This window comes from Eschrichtius robustus, chromosome 14 (genome assembly GCF_028021215.1).
Source record: "Eschrichtius robustus isolate mEscRob2 chromosome 14, mEscRob2.pri, whole genome shotgun sequence".
NCBI lineage: Eukaryota > Metazoa > Chordata > Mammalia > Artiodactyla > Eschrichtiidae > Eschrichtius > Eschrichtius robustus.
Genome location: NC_090837.1, coordinates 96904 through 113191, shown reverse-complemented (window position 1 = coordinate 113191; position 16288 = coordinate 96904). Strand labels below are relative to the sequence as shown.

The window sequence follows — 16288 nt, the reverse complement described above, 5'->3', positions numbered from 1 at the left end:
GGTCACCGAGAACTCGGGCCCCCAGGCCCCCACCGTCGCGAAGGCCTCTCCGCTGCGCGCAGCTGCGCCCCAGGGTCACGAGGGGGTGGGATCGCCGGGGGCCTCCGGCTGAGGGTGCGGAGGCACGGGAGGGGCGGGGATGCCTGCCCCCCCGGGCTGCGACCCCAGCCGGGCTTTGTCTCCGCAGAGCTCCAGGGCGGTGGCGTGGGGTTAATCCAGGGTCACAGCTTCCTTCTGCTGCAGGGGCCGGGGGTCGTGGCGCCCTCTCCTCCAGCCCAGCGCCCCCAGGACCCCGGCTCCGCTCCTTCTGGGACCTGAGAACGCGCAGAAGCAGGCTGGGTGGCGCCTCCGACGCCCCCCCCCCGCCCCCCAACCTGTCGGCTCCCGTGCAGCCCCCCGAATGCCACGGACCCCCGAGAACCTCTCGGCTCCCCGAGAACCACCGGAACGCCCCAAACCCAGGCTGGCGGACCCAAAGGCCCCCCGGACTTACGGGGCGCAGGGCACGGGCGGGGGTCGTCGGGCGGGGCCCTCGCAGGGATTGGCGGAGGCCTTGATACTCTGTAGCAACCGCGCCTTCCCGCCGCCTCCCCGGACGTGCGGGCGGAGCACGTGCGCGCCGAGCGTGGAAGCGGCCCCGGGCGCCTGGCGCGGGTAGTTGGGGGCGTGCGGATGAAGGTGAGTGAACGTGGGGGGCGTGCGGGCGACGGTGACTGAGTCCGGCGTCCGGGGCCGGCCGCCGGGGAGGCTTCTCGGGCCCCGCGGGGAGAAGGGCGCCGGGAGAGGTCCGGCGGCGCAGGGCCACGGCCAGACGGAGGTGTCCGGGCAGGACGCAGGGCAGAGCCGCCTGCCCCCCACCCCCTCTGTGCCCGCCGGGCCGGGTCCCCTCAGTGTTCGGGGTGCCCCCCGAGCCCACTTCCTTCCCGAACTCCAGGACCCTCTCCGTGAGCTCGGCCCTTAGTCTCCTTCCTGCCCTTCCTGGAGCCGGGTGGGGCGGGCTGTCGGCGCTGGGGGACACCTGGGTCTCTCGAAGGGTGCGGGGTCGCGGGCCTCCTGCCAGTCGCGACGGGAAGAAACGTGGGGCCCCGAGGCAGGAACCCGTGACAAAGCGCTGAGGCCCGGAAGCGGCGGCGAGAGCGCGTCCCCTGGCGGGCGCCCTGGAGGCCCTGTCGGGAGGAAAGAGCTGGAAGCAGGCCAGGCCCTCCGCCGGGAGCGCGGCATTTCTCCGCAGGTTCTCTCAACCCGTGAGGACAGCGGTTTGGCAGCATCGACTAAAAACGCGTCCTTTACGCTCGCTTCCCGGAGCCTGTTCCACATAAGTGAGGTAGTTGTGGACACAGGTCTGCACGTGCTGTTTGAAAAAGCGATCGCCAGCTGCGTCAGCGGCCGCGGCTGGGAAGCTGCCGCTGCACGTTACACGTTACGCTGCGCCTCGCACGGGTGCTTTGCAGGACCCGGCGCAGACCGGGAGTCATGCCTGCGGTGCGGGCCCGATTGAGTATCGCCACAAGCAAACTCTCTCTGCTGTTAAAACTTGGTGTCTGTTTGCATAGTTAGACGGTAATTTTTTAGAACAATGCAAAGCCTTCGGTCCAGCTTGCCGTGGCTCACCTGTTTGCATCGGGGTGGGAGGGCGGCAGAGCGGGCTTTTGGGGTGCAACGGGCCACACGGAAGCCAGCCTGGCCGGGCCCCCGCCCTCGGGCCTTTGCAGGTTACCTCAGCTCTCAGCCTGTGCCCTCACCGGGCAGAGCGGGAAGCTTGGTGCCCGCGGCGATGTGAGGGCAGGGAGCCCAAACTCCAGCAGGGCTGGGCCAGAGGCCGGCACGTGTTCATTTCTTTGTCTCGGTGCCTTCTCTTCCTCCCTCCTTTCACTCTTTCTCTCTTTCCTTGTCTTCGTTCCTCCTTTCCTTCTTCCCTTCCCTTTCTAATTTTACTATTTTGTCGGATTAGAGCAACCCTTAAATGTTTGTGGTTTTCAAATATAAGGGGTTTTTCCCCCCAAAATTAAAATAGTTAAAAGCGAATTTTGTTGGTCCCGCGTAGCGGGCCTCTGACTCCCCTTCGAAGAGCGCCAAGGGCGTCTGCCCAGCCCCTGGCCCGCGGCCCTGCCCACCCACTCCGAGAGGCCTTGCTCTCCGTCTGGCAGATGCTGGGGGGATCTGATGACCCCAGCGCAGGCGTGCCCGCCCCCCATAGAGCCCGGAGAAGGAAGGAGGAAACGCGGTGACAAGCGGTGTGAGAAGTGGGAGAAACAGAGAGGTGGCGCGGCGGTGAGGGGCACGAGGGCACCGGACAGAGGTTCCAGGAGTGCGGAGTGAGAAGTCTGGCAGCGAGAGCAGCGAGCTGGGCCTTGGTGCACCGCCAGCGTCTATGCTGTTGTGGGGACTACAAGGAAAGTCTGGCGGGCCCTGTCGCGCCGCCTTCTCTCACTGCTGCCAGGATACCGGTGGCGGGAGAGGCCTCGCAGAGTTGCTCTGAGGATTGACGTGCAGTCAGCCGATCAGCGCCGGCGGTGGTCCTGACTGTCGTCTTGTTTGCAGAGGGGTTCAACCTGACTCAGGATGCAGAGTTTCCTGCAGCTGCTGAGGGGAAGCGGAGGTGCTGGCCTGCCCTTGGCCGAGCTGGTGACCCTCGCAGGCAGGCTGTGCCGGGAGGTACAGGACGACCCCGCCCAGGTGCAGCCCTTGGTCACAGCCGTGCTGGAGAGCCAGCTCCGCCTGTACCTCTTGGACAACGCGGACGTGGCCCTGGTGTGCGCCAGAGTGCTGGCCCAGCAGGAGCAGTACCGGGCTGCCTGCCAGCTGCTAGAGGTAGGACTTGGGGGGGGGGGGGTGGGCGGGGAGAGGGGCAGCAGCCCATACTGTCCTGAAGACGATGGAAATGCCCAGAAGTCAGCAGGAGCCTGGGGAGAGCTGCTATAAACCGAGCCAGGGCAGTTCACTCTCACTGTACTAAGTTCTAACTTGCCTGCTAACATGAGACAAAACTGTCCATCTATCGAATCCCTCTGGTCCTGGACCAGTGGTCCTGGCTTGGAAAGTTGGCACTCCGGTTAGTGAGGCAAGCAATCAAACAGACCCAGGACCGCAGTCCCTTAGCTGTGGGTCTGCATTCGGGAACTCTGAAACCACAAGTATCTTTGTCACTCCTCTGGTGGTACTTTGAACCTCAACTTAATTGGCATCAAACCTGAGCTGCATTGATGGGAAACTATTTACGTCTTTATTTATCCACTTAATATTACTGCAGTACGTTTTGCTACCCAAATCCTGGTATGTTTGCTTGCAGGATGCTTCCTGCCCTAGATCATACTGGGATAGTGCAAATTATGGAGTATATATCTGTGTTACTTCCTAAAGTGTGAGGAATTCTGAATTCCAAAATACATCTGGCTCAAAAGGTTTTTTTTGTTTTTGTTTTTTTTGTTTTTTTAAAATTTATTTATTTTTGGCTGTGTTGGGTCTTCGTTTCTGTGCGCGGGCTTTCTCTAGTTGCGGTGAGCGGGGGCCACTCTTCATCGCGGTGCGCGGGCCTCTCACTGTTGCGGCCTCTCTTGTTGCGGAGCACAGGCTCCAGACGCGCAGGCTCACTAGTTGTGGCTCACGGGCCCAGTTGCTCCGCGGCATGTGGGATCCTCCCAGACCAGGGCTCGAACCTGTGTCCCCTGCATTGGCAGGCAGACTCTCATCCACTGTGCCACCAGGGAAGCCCTCAAAAGGTTTTAGTGAGAGATTTGGGGACCTGTGTTTCCCTTTTTCACTCCATATTACAGTCCATGCATAACTCATGCTGAGTTTACCTTCACGATACTAAACTGCCCAGTTCTTTGTTTTTGCTCCCTCTCCCCCAAGCCCTGTGGCACCCTCCTGGCGCTCACGCCCCACCACCGTGTCCTCTCCTGCCCCCTCTATCTATTAGTCTTCACGTAGCAGCCAGAGGCAGTTTTAAAACTGCGGAAGGGACCACGGTACGCGCCGAGGTGTGGCCCCAGAGCCTGCCACGCCGTCCTGGCTCCCGCACAGTGGCTTGCTGCTCTCTTGGAACTCCCAAGATCTTTGTCTTTTGACCTTTGTGTGTGCCGTTCCCTCTGCCAGAGGCTAGACACCACTCTGTGTGGCTGGTGCCTTCCTACCTGTCCGGTTTCTGCTTTAAATGTCACCCCGTCGAGCTAGTGCCTCCTTTATTCCCAAGGACTTAAGGGAGCCCTCACCCCCCCTCTATGGCTCCTTCCTCAGCTCACAGTTAGAAACCTGTCTTTTTCGATCTGTGATCCGCCTCCCCTCCTGCACTGCAAGCCCCAGGAGCAGGGGTGTGTTAGTTCTGCTCATTAAAGGATCCCCAACACCCAGCATGACACCTGGAACATAAGAGGGCTCAGCCTTCCAAATATGTCAGAATAAATGGCTGAACACACAGAGCTGAAGTAGCTGCCGTGAAGGCAGTCAGTGATGGAATGTGAGCGTGACATCAGTGATGAAAAACTCCCAGGAGAGGGACCGTAACTCAGGATGGTCCAGAAATGTCTCTGAGGAAGCGATGTGTTCTGAGACCTGAGAGAAAGGATGGGGCTGCCACATCAAGAAAGGGCATTTCCCGCCAAGGGCCACTCCTGCAGCTGGGGAGGCGCCAAGTGGGTTCCCTGTCTGACGGTTGTGCTGCCATCTCCATCCTGGCAGGAGACTGCAGGCCTCAACCCAGCAAAATGGGCTTTTCCTGATGCTGTTGCGAGAAAGCTAAATGATTCTCAGCACCTCCCTCACCAAGATGGGCCTGAGAACACTGGGGTTAAAGGCAAGAACCACATACTGACCACAGGGGCTGTGTCCAGCGGAGGCCCACACTCAGCGTCCTTGGCCATCTCTAAAGTCTGGTTACATGACCAAGCCGCACTGGGTTGGGGAGCTGTCACTGGCACAGACCGGGACCCCTTCGTCCCCCTCAGCTCAGAATGAACTCACTGAGCCCCAGGGGCCCGCCCTGCTGGTGGGAGAGAAAGGCCTTTCACGCAAGACGGGGATCAAGCCTCGGGCCCCTCAGACCTGACCATGTGGTTCTCAGCACGGCTCGGCCTCTTGTGTGCTATGGCCACAGCCCGGAGTTGGCCTTCCCCTTGCCTGGCCCTCACCTTGGGGGGGGGGGGGGCGAGGGAGAGCTGTGCCCGCCTCCCGTTCATGGGAGGGCCTGCTGGGGACAGGAGCCCAGCCATGGGGCTCGTGCCCTCGCCGCGGGGCACCAGCCAGCGGATGTTCTTAGCGGTCAGGCTGGGTCAACGGCAGGGCTCCGGGGCAGGCGAGCGTGCCGGGTCTCAGCAGGCTCTTGTCCACAGGGATGCCGGGTGCCGGGTGGCAGCCTGAAGCTGGTGCAGCTCTGGAATGACATCCACTACCGTCTGGTCATGAAGAGGCTCGGCGTGGCCACGCTGACCCCGGTGCAGAAGTTCCGGTGCAGGAAGAGGTATGCACCGGCCTTTATCGGTGCTTATTCCCTGGGGCTCCCAAGGGGTTTGCCCTCCCAGAGCACAGAAGGACTTAGGTGAAGTAGAGGCAGGGAGATGAGAGGAAGCAGTGACAGACACAGGGCAATAGGCTCAACAGCAGCGGGTGCCCGCCACTGAGCCTCCTCTCCACCGCTCGGCTGGCTGTGGGGACGCTTTCCTACCTGTGCCCGCAGGGCGAGGACAGGGAGCTGTTCCCAGGACCCAGGCCGAAAGTTGTAGCTGCAGCAGGAGCCGCTGCCTGTCAGTGAGGGCCCTGCGGTGAGGGAGGCGGCAGGTGGGCACCCTGACCTCACTCGCTTCCTGCAGGATGGGTGCCCCTCAGCTCGGCTAATCCCCATGGTCAGGCTCTGCAGGTGCCTGGCCCGGATCCCAGCACGGCCCCTCAGGGCTGCAGGACCTTTAAAAGAGAGATAAAGGTGAGGGTCTGCAAGCACCACATGAGATACACTTAGTGCTTAGAAGGCCGTCTGGTACCCGGTGGCTGCTGGATAGATGTTGATGATAATCGCCACCGTGACCATTATCAGCACTAAGCACACGTTACGACTGCTAGTTACCATCATTACCATCATCACCGTTCATGGATGAGGTCACCAAGGCACAGAAAAGGTAGTCACTTGCCTGGTTACACACTAGAGAGATGCAAAGGCAGGATTCCAGCCTAGACATCGAGACTGTAGAGCCTTTGTTCTTGACCTTGGGTGTCCCCCACTGGCCAGGAGGAGCTGCAGGTCTTGCTCTGAGCTCCTGAAAGCCCAAGTGACAGGAGTTTCTGAGCCATGGGCCTGGTTGATGGAAGAAGAGATGGATTCCTTTTGCATCAGACAGAATTTTTCTCATGGTGCCCACCAGATATGTCCTCAAAGCCCAGCAGTTAATCAGTCTTGAGGTCTTCAGGGATGCAGTCAGGTCCCTCCATATAGGCTCTGACAGCCTGCCAGAGGGTGGCTCAGCAAAGTAAATGCCTTGGGGACCAGCATGCAGTGTTTGTGAAGAGGCCCCTGGTTGCTGGGCGTTACTAGAGGTGCTGGGGCCCTGCTGTCCTGGAGCTGCCCGCGGGTGTGGACGATGGACAGTAGACCAGGAAACAAAGCAGATCCCGTAATTCAGAGCAAGGAATGCTAGACGGAACTCGTTCAGTAGAGGGCTGTGACTCACTGGCCCTCTGCTTGTGGTAGGGCTGCAGCACAGGGCTGAGCCTTGGAGAGGCCTGAGCCCAGGGAAGGCGTGCTCTGGGCATAAGGAGGGGCGACACTGGAGTTAACAGCAGATGGTTAGTGCAGGAGCGGAGGTGGGAGGTTCTTGGAGTTTCTGGGAGTGGCCATGGCTGGGGAAAAGGTTGTGTCAGGATTGACTCTAGAGGATTTGCCGATAGGTTGAATGTACTGGGGAAGGTAAAGAGAATAAACCTGGCTGCAGGGCTCTTGGGCTGATTGGCAGGGACGTGCTGGTCTCTCACTGGATGCGCAGGACGGGCTGGGGGACGGTGTGGGGAGTGGGAGATTGAGCTCCACTGGGATGTGTGGGGTGTATTTGCGATGTTCGTGGGGATTTGTTCAATTGGCATTTGGATAGCAAATCTTGTATAGACCGGTGCTGTTTGTTTATATGCCACTTTTTTCTTTTGGAAAAATTCCAGTATACACCCAGTAAAGAGGGTAGCATAACCAACCTCAGTACCCTCATCCCCCAGCTTTAACAGTCATGGCCACTGGTCAGTGAGTGTTACTGGAAACCCTGGTGGAAGTGTGGGGTGTGGGCCCGGGCAACACGAGACCCCTCCCTTGTTCAGGGGACGGACCCGGGGACTGCAGCACACAGTCCTGCAGGGGAGGGGGGTGGCCAGTGAAAGGACAGGAAGTCCAGGGCAGCACGACAGGTGCATTCAGAAGAAGGGGGGGGGGGTCCGTAACCACCTCCTCACTGTCCTCATCCAGGAACCCACCGCCCGCCTCCCTCTGCCCTGACGGCCTCAAGAACCGGAACTTCCCCAGAGAAGTTCGCCAGAAGCTGCAGGACTTTGCTTCGGGCGTGAGCACCAACCCCAGCAAGGCCGAGCGGGTAAGAGCAGATGAGAGGGAGGCCAGGCAACCCTCCCCTTAGCCCATCCTCCCCGGTCCTTAGGGGACTCCCACCCTTAGGTGACATCACCACCCTGAGGGGATTGACCCGCATCCTTAGCCACACCTCTCCGCCTCCCCAGTGGCCTATCTGCCAGGGCGCTGGCGCTCTCCGCCTGCCCTGAACTGCCCTGCGGACGGAGCCCTTTGGCTGGCAGCCGCCTGCACACGTGGCGGGGTTAGTTTCATCACGGGAGTCTTAATACCCCGTCATCCAGTGTGGCTTCAACAGATGCTCACTGAGCGCTCACCGCGGCCGGGACTCCGGCAGGAGGGATGCACCGGTGAGCTCTCGGGAGTAGGTGGAGGGGGCAGCATAAGAGCCTTGCCGCTCGTAAAGCTGGCGTGCTCCCTTCTCTCCCGGTCCAATCAGCGGGGCTCTCCCAGTGGTCGCCCCGCCCCTTCTCTCCGGGTCCAATCAGCGGGGCCCTCCCGGAGCTCCGTGCTGTGGCCCTTGGTGGTTCGGATATGTCTCCTGAGGAAGGACAGGTTCCTGATCGCAGGGTCGGTCGTGGCCGACGCGCTCTCGCACCGGGCCGGCGGGCGGGCGGGCGGTCAGTGGTTTGGTGGCGCCTCGGGGGGGTCCGGTTTGCAAGCCCTGCCGAGCCCTCCCGGCTGTGAGTGGCCGTCGGCCGGGCGGCGGCTTGAGGAGGAACAAGGCCAGAGGCCACGGCGCCGGCCCGCGTGATGCCCCGGCCGCCCTGTGTCCCGGCCCGCTGGTGTCCCGGCCCCGCGTCTCAGGAGCGGGCTGGGCAAGCGGCGTGTTGTTTCGGGGCAGGAGGACCTGGCCTCGGAGACGCGCTTGACCACGGAGCAGGTCTACAACTGGTTCGCCAATTACCGGCGGCGCCAGAGGGCCCTTGTGCATCGCGCGGCGCCAGCCCGGGACTCGGCGGAGGACGGCACCGCGAGGGAGGCCGTCCCGCGCCCCCCGCAGCCCACAGGCCAGCCCCACCTTGGCTCTGGGTGCGTGGACAGGCCTCAGTGGTCGGGTGAGTGGCCCCTCTCCCAAAACCTGTGTCTAGGGCCAGGCCGAGGTAGGGTCACTGGTTACAGGACAGGACCCTCTCCGCCAGCCCCCGTCTGCACGTTCGGGACTTCACCCTGTGGGAAGCGAGATCGCTGAAGCTGAGGGTAAGGTTGGGCTCAGGATGGGCCCAGGTGGGGCTGCAGCGGCGTTTTGCGTTGAGAGGTTACTTTGCGGCCAGGGCCAGGAGTCAGTGGGAAGTGAGCCAAGCACTAGAATTTAGGGTGTTCTGGGTTCCTAATTATGGGTGTTGGTTCAGACCAAAGACAGATCAAGGGACAAACAAAGACTACTGAGCAGCCAGCATGGCTGCTCTTAACCTGCTGGGAAGGAGGCTGGGAGTCTGAGCATCACCCAGCTTCCCCTCCTGTCTGATCGGCTTTTCGCAGGACCTGAGGAAAGTGGGTCTGCACAGACCCAGGAGACCACCCAAGGGCCGTGGGAGCCACTGGTCGTGACCCCAGACTTCTCTGGAGACGAGACCATGTCAAAGTCACTGGCTCCCAGGTACTGCCACCCACGTGGGCCATGGGACCGTCCCCTGTTCAATTCCCCATCCTCAGTGGGAGACCAGGCCTGGAGTGGGCGTAGGAATGCCTGCCGGACACTGGGACCAGCTCAGTGATGGAGGGCAGAGAGAGCTGAGACCCCAGGTACAGGGGAGCCACTGGCAAGGAGCCCACGTCATGGACCCCAAACTTGTTCCCTGGAGCCTGACTCACAGCCTGACTTAACGTAAATTTTGGAGAACGGGGAAAACAAAGAAAAACATGCAGACCTATCTCCTAAAGGCAAACCTGCTGTCCTCGTGGTCTGTTTCTCTCTAGCATTTGGTATGGTTGGTATATCATTAAGTTAGTAACAGCCAACATTTCTTGCTACAGACCAGGCCCTGTCAAACCGCTTTCCCTCACCCTGTTGCCCCTGTGGTGCCGCACAAACTGCTGTGAGGAAAGTGCCGGCAGCAGCAGGACTGAGTCTGAGTGTGGGACCAGGTCCACGTCTGTGTAAACATCAAGCTGTGCCCACTTTTTCCATTTACACTTGTGTTTTCATCGTCTCTCATGACACCACCTGGGCTGGCACCTCACATCCAGGCTGGCACTACCCAGGTGTGTGGCCTTAGGCAGGTTCCCGTGACCTCTCAGTGTCTGCTTTTTCTCACCTGTGAAATGAGGATAGTGATGGACCCTGCCATGCACGTCATTGCACAGATGACAGGGGTGGGGGGTTGTTAACAAAAGCCCAGGAGCACCATCTGAGACACAGGGAGCATTTGGGGAATATTTTAATTCTTTAAATTATTAGCTGCTGCCTAACATTCCTTTAAGATCCACCTTCATTTAATCATTCAACTATTAGGCTCTTCCTAATCATTTTCAGCTTTCAATATTGTGGAACAATGCTTCATTGAAGGCCCTTGTAAATAAACTGCTAATGTATCTTAGGTTTCCAGCGGTAGTATTTTTTGTGTCTCTGGAACCCTTGCAGCCCCAGGGAGAACTGTGAAGGCAGCGTGATTGGGGTGGACCCCACAGCCATCTGTGGCTGCGTTGAGTCCGGAGCCCAGATTCCCAAACTGGGCCGGAATCTCCTCCCAGGCCCACCTCCCCCAGCCTGAGGGAGCCTCTGCCCACCAAGGGATGATGTTCGCTGTGCTCCCCAGGTCTCTGCAGGGTGGTGAGATGTACCAGGAGGGGCCTAGCCACGATCCTGCCACTCTTCCTCCCGTCTGCCCTGGCCCTGGCCCTGGCCTCTGCCCTCTGGCTGCTGGCAGCGACACGCTGGACCCCTCTCTGGGTGCCCCCGAGTCGTGGCTGACGTCTCTTGCACTGGCATCCTCCAAGGAAGTTTCCTTCCAGACTAGGCAACTGATCCACAGTCACGGGCTGGACCTCACGATGCGCCCTGCAGATGCTCCTCTGGCTGTGTCCATCGCCGCCCTTGGTGAGCCCAGCGCCACAGGTGGGTCTCGCTAGACAGACCATGTGTTTCTACATCAGATGCTTCAGCTGCTTGTATGTCATTTGACGGGGAAGAATTCTGAGGGGCCAGGACTTTCTGCTTGAATCTCATGTATTTGATTAGACCCCAGACCAGTGCAGTTGGAACAGGCTCTTCCCACCAACAGCCTGGATATTTTTCATTTTATTTTTGTTTTCAAAATAAAATGTGCACGTGACTAAAAAAATAAGATGGTGAGGAAAGAGTTAAAATGAAATGAAATGGCTGCCACCCCTGTACTCCAGTCCCTGTAACTAACCAGCCAACATCTGCTCCAACAGAGGAGGGCTGAGCAGTTCAGACCCCTGGCCCTCTCATCCTAGTTTCTTCCTTAGTTGTAACTGTCGCTATAAATACCTTTAAAGAACACGTATTCAGGTATATATTTTGTGCACCAAACATGATAGCATCTTGTGACATCCCAGCTTCTAAGGAGGATGTTGGCACTGAACTCAGCCCGTCACCTAAATTCCTTAGTCTTCTGTGGTTACATACAGGTCGTCTTGTAGTTTGTCATTGCCTCCCTTTTTTCTTACATTGTCTGCTTTTATCAACATCCCTAATTTCTTGCAGTGTCTTAAGCATCCCCTCTGAAGACTTGTTGCTGGGGCCTCCTTCTTCCTGCTCCCAGTCTGGGGTGGAGCCGTCATCCCAGGAGCAACTTTAACTGCTTCCCTGGGTTTGCTTCAGTGTTTCCTTAATTGCAAGTCTCGTTCCTTCTTTCTTGACTCTTGTTATGTTAGAGAACGTCTTTAATTAACTTTATAAGAAAGGGTGCCTGCAAGGTAAAGTGTCTGATTCCTTGCATCTTCTGAAATTGTCTTTAATCCGCCCTCAAGTTTGATTAACGATTTGTCGGGGACAGAATTCTGAGTTTAAAATACTTTTTCCCTTAGAAATTTGAAAGCAACACAGCATCCAATCATAGCATCCAATGTTGTCATTTTAAGTCAGATGTCATTCTGATGTTTACGTATTTTTCCTTTATTGGAGCTTTTTATTTTTGAAGTCTTGGTGTTCTGAAATTTCACAGTGATGGTCCCAGGTATGAGTCTTTTGAATTCACTTTGTTGTTAAGCTTTTCAATTTAAAGAACCAGAGAACAAGGTCTTCTTTAAGCTCTGGGCACTCTTTGTGATTTTCTTTGATAGTTTCCTCCTTCCAGTTCTCTCTTTAGAGCACAAATATTATTTGGATGTTGGAAATCCTGGACCAATCTCCCAAAATGCTTACCTTTTAAAAAAATTTCTTTTTTATTGTATGTGCTTTTGTCTTAAACTCTGTCTTATGATATTTCGACAGTTATATATTTTAAGAGAACTCCAAGCTCTCTTTTCTTTTTTTTAAAAAATTATTTATTTATTTGGCTGTGCTGCGTCTTAGTTACGGCACACGGGGTCTCTAGTTGCCGCGTGCAGGCTCTTAGTTGCGGCATGCGGGATCTAGTTCCCTGACCAGGGATCGAACCTGGGCCCCCTGCATTGGGAGCATGGAGTCTTAATCACTGGACCACCAGGGAAGTTCCCCAAGCTCCCTTTTCTTATTTCTGATTTTCCTTTCTTCATAGATCATGTTACTTGTTTTTATTTTTTTTAATAAATTTTTTAAAAAAATAATTTATTTATTTTTGGCTGTGTTGGGTCTTCGTTGCTGCACACAGGCTTTCTCTAGTTGTGGCGAGCGGGGGCTACTCTTCGTTGTGGTGTGCGGGCTTCTCATTGAGGTTGCGGAGCATCTGCTCTCGGTGCGCGGCCTTCAGTAGTTGTGGCGCGCGGGCTTCAGTAGTTGTGGCGCGCAGGCTCTAGAGCGCAGGCTCAGTAGTTGTGGCGCACGGGCTTAGTTGCTTCGCGGCATGTGGGATCTTCCCGGACCAGGGCTCGAACCCGTGTCCCCTGCGTTGGCAGGTGGATTCTTAACCACTGCGCCACCAGGGAAGCCCCGATCGTATTACTTTTTATAGATGCAATATCTTATATGTCTCTGAGTATCCTAGTTAGAAGTTTCAGAAAACGTGCTTTCTTGCCTGAAGGGGGGAATGTTGGGGTTGTGGATTCAGGCCCTTCCTTGAACAGGGGAGGAAGAGGTGCCCCAAAGAGGAAGAGCCTGGAGACTCATTTCTCCGAGGCAGCTTTTCCATCTGATCGGATTGGTCTTTGATTTCAGAGACCTTTTCCTGTCCATGTTTACTAACAAGGCTGGAGTTGGTATGGGCAGTGGCCAGCCTCATACTGGGATGAGGGAAGCTGGTCTTCACACCGTGTCCAGCCTATGTGAGGGGTGATGTTCTCTGGGAATTGGAGAGCTCCCTGCTGGTTGCCTGAGCACCTTGCTTTCCCTCCCTCCCTGCAAACCTCTCAGGGTCCTTGGCCCCTGCTTATGCCCCAGCTTCCCTTCAGACACCCCCCACCGTGGGATCAGACCTGTGCCCTGCATCTGCAGAACATGGACATCTCCCACCTGCCAGTTACCCTTCCGATGACACTCCCTTCGTTCTAGGCTTTGGGCTTTTTATTTCTGTTTCTCTTGGAGGAAGAAGATTAAACCCACTGATCTATTCTGTGTAAACTGGAAATGTTCAAATTAGCACTTAACCATATTTCCTGGACCTCAGACTATCTGTAAAGTTCTGCAGGAAAGGGGAAACAGCAGAAGGCAGAGGTAGAGTCATACACCAAATGGTTAGGAAGGTCTAGGCTCTGGCACACAGGAGGGAGGACTGTTGTTTGGGGTCTGAGATCAGGGATGCATGCTAGTTTTACCACCTGGATAGACTTAGGGCAGCAATGGACCTTCTTAGCTCACTTTGCTCCTAAATGTCTGTCGACCCAGAATTGATCACGTCCACAGTGGCTTGCCTTTTAGGGTGAAAGACACCCTGAGGGATTTTCTACAATATTTTAAGTAGAGAGAAAAGGCAAGGTAAGGTAGTAACACCTTGCACTGCAGTGAAATCATGGTGAAACCCAAGGTGAAAGGGGAGGGCAACGGCCACGGGCTGGGCCAGCCTGTGGTGAACGGGGGACACCGCGGGGTCTCTCCTCAGACAGCCGCGGTGGGTGTAGGGCGGACTGGGGTGCTGAGTCTTTGTTTGGCACTGGGGCTGGCGTGAGATCTAGAATGACAAAGAAAAATTTGAGGTCAGCAAAACCTGACATCGTTTTGGTCTTTGGGAGCCTGCAGAGGACACTGAGATCAGCAGTGGTGGCTGCTCTTTCCTCGGCGCGGGAGCCGAGGCTGGGGGCTGGCCAGGCTGGACGCCGCCTCTCCGCGGAGGCCTGTGTTGGGCTGCACGTAGGCTGTGCTCCCTTCCCCCAGCACTGGATTGTGGGATTTCTTCCCGTGCAGGATTCGCTGACCCACCCAGCAGCAACGCCCAGAGCACATACCTGGAGGAGGGTCCAGGTACCAGCAGTGGCCGAGTGGAACCACAGGCGAGCGGCTTCCTGGTGCCCCAGCCTCCGCTGCAGGCTCCTGAGTTCACCCTCACCCAGAGGTAAGCTGCACAGCCACAGGGCTCAGGTGACACTGCCTACGGGCCGCGGACAGGGTGCCTGGTGCACAGACTCACCATCTCCAACGGTGCAGAGTGCGTCCTTTCCTCATGGATTTCTGGAAACCTCAGCAGTCCCCCATGCTACATCTACCAAAAGAAGATGGTAGTGTTTCCCTCAGAGAAGCATTGGAGCAGATGCGGGCATCCGTTCTGTGGATGGTGCTTAGGCCTCCACGCTTCCCCAGAGGTCTCCCTGGGCCCCAGCAGCCTCTTTCAGGCATTTTCTTTTCCCCAAAGACTGTTTTAGTTTCTGGACAGCATCAAGGTCCTGATTGTATATTCCAAGTTGGAGTTTTAAAGGGGCTTGGGACGGCCGTGAACGGCCTAGGTGCTGTGGACTGTGGCCAGTGGAGGCCGTGGCAGTGACCAGAGACTTCACAGGAGGCGATGTCGGGCCAGGGGTCCTCCGGTGGAGAGGGAATCTACGATGGGGGCCGCAGGACAGGGTCCCCAGGGTTCGGGGTCTCCCAAGTCTGGGAGCAGAAGGCCAGGTGCCCCGTGAGGGCAGAATTACTGGGGGACATGGGAGAGAAGGGGAGCAGCCTCCCAGGTCACAGGCTCTGCTTGCGGAAACAGCCAGACGGTGGGAAAATCCAGACCGTGCTGATGGACTCACTTTTCCGTTTATGACCGGGAGCCACACACAGCAGCCACAGGGCCCCTCGTGGCCTGCTGGGCCTCTCCACTGGCTGTGTCACCCTTGGACTCCAGTGCCCCGGCTCATCTTTGCGAGTGTGACTTACAAATCTCCTACAAACCATAGCTGTGCTGCTAGTCACAGGTCACAGGGCTGTTTCCACCCCGGCCGCCTCAGGACCAAGGCCCTGCTTTCTTTAGCTGCGTTTCCTAGAGTCTCGTGGAAGTGAAATCGTACAGCGTGGACTCTCTTTTTGGTGTGGCTTCTTTGCCGCAGCCTGACCGCTGTGAGGCCTGCCCCGCTGCTGTGTGTGTCAGCGTCCCTCCTGCTTCGTTGCCGCGTCCCAGTCCTTGGTGGGGATTGTCATCACCTGTTGGCAGGCATTTGGGAGCTCCTGGTTTGGGGCTGCTGTGCACATCCCCAGACACGTGGCAGCCTGCATGTTTGCCTTCGTGTCCCTGGGGCGTGTACACCTAGCGGTGGGATGACTGGGTCACAGGGTAGGTGTGGTGTGACTTTGAGGAACTGCGTGGTCATTGTTCCGAGCGGCCGCACCTGCTCCCCCTGCCGCTACCCCTGATCCGGTCCTAAGGACCTCTGGACTCCCTCACACCTCAGGCCTGTTCCTTCTCGTGACCTTCTCTTCCTTCCCATCTCTGCTCACCACCCCCTCCTCTGTGAGCCTGCCCTGATGTGCTCTCTGATTACCTGAGCCACCTGCCCAAGGTGTCACACAGGCCCCTCCAGCATCCTGCACGCCTGAGGGCCCTGCAGGAGGAGGCCGTTCCCAAAAGAGAGTCTGGCCCCAGGAAGGGCTTCTGATGGGCAGAAAGTTCTCAGGGTGTGTCGCTCACAGTAAACAGCGTGAGCCTCAAATAGGGCCTGGCAAAGGGCCTGTCCTGACACTGTCCCTTTTCCAGCACCCCGGAGCTGGCCCCGGCCCCGCCTGCCTTCCCTGGCCCCGAGTCGGCCATGGAGCTGGGCCAGCCCATGCCCTCCAGCCAGGTGAGGCCTTCCTACGAGGTACCGTGGGTTTCCCTCCTAACTCCTGGGTCCTCAGCTTGGGACTTTGGAGTGAATAAAACGGGCAGAATTGAACATGGGGCAGGGATGCCTTGAGGCTGGACTTTGGTGGAATGAGAACTGGGAGGCAGGTGTCATGGGGAGGTGTTCCTTACGGAGTCCAGAGGGGGTGGGTCCCAGGATCAGGGGTGACCCAGATGGGAAGGCAGAGCCCACAGAGGGTACCTCCGTGTGTGATGCTGTGTTGGCATTCCAGGTGCAGTGGCCCGATGACCAGACCTCCAGCGACACCTTCTGGGGAGCCAGGATGCTCCTTGAGCTTTCAGGGGGCAGCCTGGGCTGAGCTGCCCCTCGGGAGCCCGGCCAGTGCTCCAGGGGAGCAAGTGTGGACGTCTGGTAACACAAGTTACAGAGCTCTGTCCCTAC

At 57.6% G+C, this 16288-nt stretch overlaps 2 protein-coding genes across 3 annotated transcripts in view; one reads left to right on the top strand and one right to left on the bottom strand.

Moving 5' to 3' along the window:
* The window catches only part of LOC137776442 (zinc finger protein 268-like), a 131200-nt gene that overhangs the window by 91550 nt on the left and 23362 nt on the right, over positions 1-16288 (bottom strand).
* On the top strand, positions 2563-16205 carry ANHX (anomalous homeobox). Of its 2 annotated transcripts, XM_068563730.1 has the most exons (9): positions 2563-2811; positions 5328-5455; positions 7436-7559; positions 8397-8610; positions 9035-9152; positions 10312-10610; positions 13995-14142; positions 15760-15844; positions 16119-16205. In XM_068563730.1, the coding sequence occupies exons 1-9, from the start codon at positions 2563-2565 to the stop codon at positions 16203-16205; spliced, it is 1452 nt and encodes a 483-aa protein (XP_068419831.1). The 2 variants fall into 2 exon arrangements, with proteins under 2 accessions (XP_068419831.1, XP_068419832.1); XM_068563731.1 differs by lacking the exon at positions 10312-10610 and having other exon boundaries at positions 14014-14142.